At 41.7% G+C, this 2,383-nt stretch overlaps 1 protein-coding gene across 1 annotated transcript in view; it reads left to right on the top strand.

Annotated features, from left to right (window-relative positions):
* The window catches only part of LOC103374880 (olfactory receptor 4F5-like), a 2,751-nt gene extending 1,051 nt beyond the window's left edge, over nucleotides 1-1,700 (top strand). The window contains exons 3-4 of the mRNA XM_008305033.1: nucleotides 938-1,202; nucleotides 1,317-1,700. Coding sequence (XP_008303255.1) covers nucleotides 938-1,202; nucleotides 1,317-1,700 — 649 coding nt within the window. The remainder of the gene's footprint in view (nucleotides 1-937; nucleotides 1,203-1,316) is intronic.
* The last annotated feature ends 683 nt before the right edge of the window (nucleotides 1,701-2,383 follow it).

Here is a 2,383-nt window from a genome sequence, read left to right as displayed (position 1 = left end):
TCTAGGTCTGATGCTATGTTTGAGCGACAGTATCTCAGGAACTATTAAAGATAAAAACATTAATTTATTCATCTTTAATCTGTCCCAATGCATTGTTGTTTACATGTCAATTCCAATTTAAATGTGTAAATAATAGCTGTGCATACCCAACAATAGCCAACAATGACATATATCTGTCATAGCTTTATAATGTTACCTACATATTAAAGTTGCGCCTGTCTATATTGACTTCCTTTACTTTTAATTCTTTTACATTTTGGAACAAAATACCGCCTTGATTTTTTATTTGAGCTGCAAAAAAAACAGCAAAGACGTCTTTAATTTCAAGCCCACTTGGTGTGTTTTCCTCCAACTGTTTAAAAGTTTTTAAGAATTCTGAAAATATCTTCCTGTTTAAGTACGATTAGACGAGACGCTGGGTTTTCAAACATTGCTGAGTAATTACTTTTTGTAATTAAAACGAGATATTTTCATTTTCTGCTACTTCACAATAAAAAGTAAATAACAATAATAACAAAAATAGCATAATGACATTTGTAAAGTCAAGAAAAAGTAGAATAAGGAATCTGCTTGTCGTTGGGTTAACGACGTACTGAACATGAGAAAAATGAATATTAGGGCTCTGCAGTAGAATAGACACAACATTTTGATTACAGTTTGCCTGAAAGCCTGGAGAACAGCAACTACTGTGGTTTGCTGTCAAGTAATTAACGGTATAAAACTAGATTTTTGATATAAATAGATTTGGCTCCTCTTCAGACAAGGCCCCTAAAAATGTTTATTTCTTGTTTGTTTATTTGCTTGATTGCTGCATTTGGGAATTAAATTGCACTTAATCCTGTCTGACACACATTCTGGGTCCCCTTAAGTTCTGCAGCGCTGAAGCAGCTTTAAGAAATGACAAATGATCTTGCGTGTTTTAATGGTCGTTGTGCAGGAACAGCCCTCTGAACCTGGCTGGCATGGCCGTGGAGCGCTACATCGCTGTCTGCCGACCTCTCCATCACACTCAGATCTGCACTGTGCAGTGGGCCTACACTCTGATCGCACTGATGTGGGGCGTCTCCTTCATCCCTGCCATCTCAAATGTCATCATCCTCCTCATCACACGGCCCCTTATTGTGTTCTCAAAGAACATCCTCTGTTTCCCCTCCTTAACGTACAACACATCACACCACAAGACACAGAATGTGGTTGTCGAGGTGAAGTGTTCATGTTTTGTTCATTGCCTTTCTCTCTGGCATCAGTTATTTCTGTCTGAAATGAGATCAAGTGGCAGATAAAACTGACCAGAGCTGCGTTTTTTTTCCCCCCAGGTCCTCCTGTGTTCCTTCGTCTTCCTGACTCTGATCGTCACCTACCTGAACGTCCTCTGTGCTGCTCAGGCTGCTTCTGCTTCCATCCAGGCCTCAGCTAGAAACGCTCGCAACACCATCCTGCTGCACGGAGTCCAGCTGCTCATCTGCATGCTGTCCTACACGTCCCCCTTCATCAACCTCACTCTAGTCACTGCTTGGCCACGCGAGCGCACCAAGATCTTCTTCGCCACCTTCCTGTTGACTAACGTGCTTCCACGTCTGCTCAGTCCGCTCATCTACGGCGTCAGAGACAAGAAGTTCAGCAGCCAAATCAGGATGCACTTCTGCAGCAAATGCAGAAAGTCAGTGGTAAAGAGAACCCACCTGAAAGGTGAATCCTAGAAATGTTCCGAGCAAGTGACTGACCTGTTTAAGCCCCCCTGTGTACTCACAGCTCAGGTCCATTCCTAATATTTAAAGTGGAGTTGGGGGCCAGACAGCGGAAAAGACATGATTTTTCACCTGTTGCTTTAAAAAGACAGTTTTCAAAACAAATTACTGAGCTTGCCTTGCTAAAACACACACACACACACACACACACACACACACACACACAAAACAACTGAGAAACACACTCATCTGTTCTGTTAAATCATTTAAATGTGATGTACAATCTAAATAATAACCACATAGACTCAGGGTTCAAGTATCAGCAGAGAACCAACCTCAAATTTAGTGTCCAAATAAGCAAAATCACATGTTCCTGGTCCGGTTCTGACCTGTGGATGTGTTTGTGAGAGGGCAAGGAGGGTAGAAGAGGAGAGTAGGAGCAATAGTGTACACTAGACTGGAGCAGGAGAAGACTGTGTAGTTGTTAAAATACCATAAACATTTGACATCAACACTGAACAGAGAAACTGATGATAACACAACACACCTCACAATTATTCTCCTGTTTGTTGAAACACATCACGTCAGGACAGCGCAACCGAATCGACCGGGAACAGGAATAAAGAGGAGCAGGATGAGATGGTGAAGTTCATCATATGCACCGATCTTCTTTGTCACTTGTCTTGTTAACAGTT

This window comes from Stegastes partitus, unplaced genomic scaffold (genome assembly GCF_000690725.1).
Source record: "Stegastes partitus isolate 25-593 unplaced genomic scaffold, Stegastes_partitus-1.0.2 Scaffold2384, whole genome shotgun sequence".
Taxonomy (NCBI): domain Eukaryota; kingdom Metazoa; phylum Chordata; class Actinopteri; family Pomacentridae; genus Stegastes; species Stegastes partitus.
This window is presented reverse-complemented; position numbering and strand designations above follow the sequence as displayed.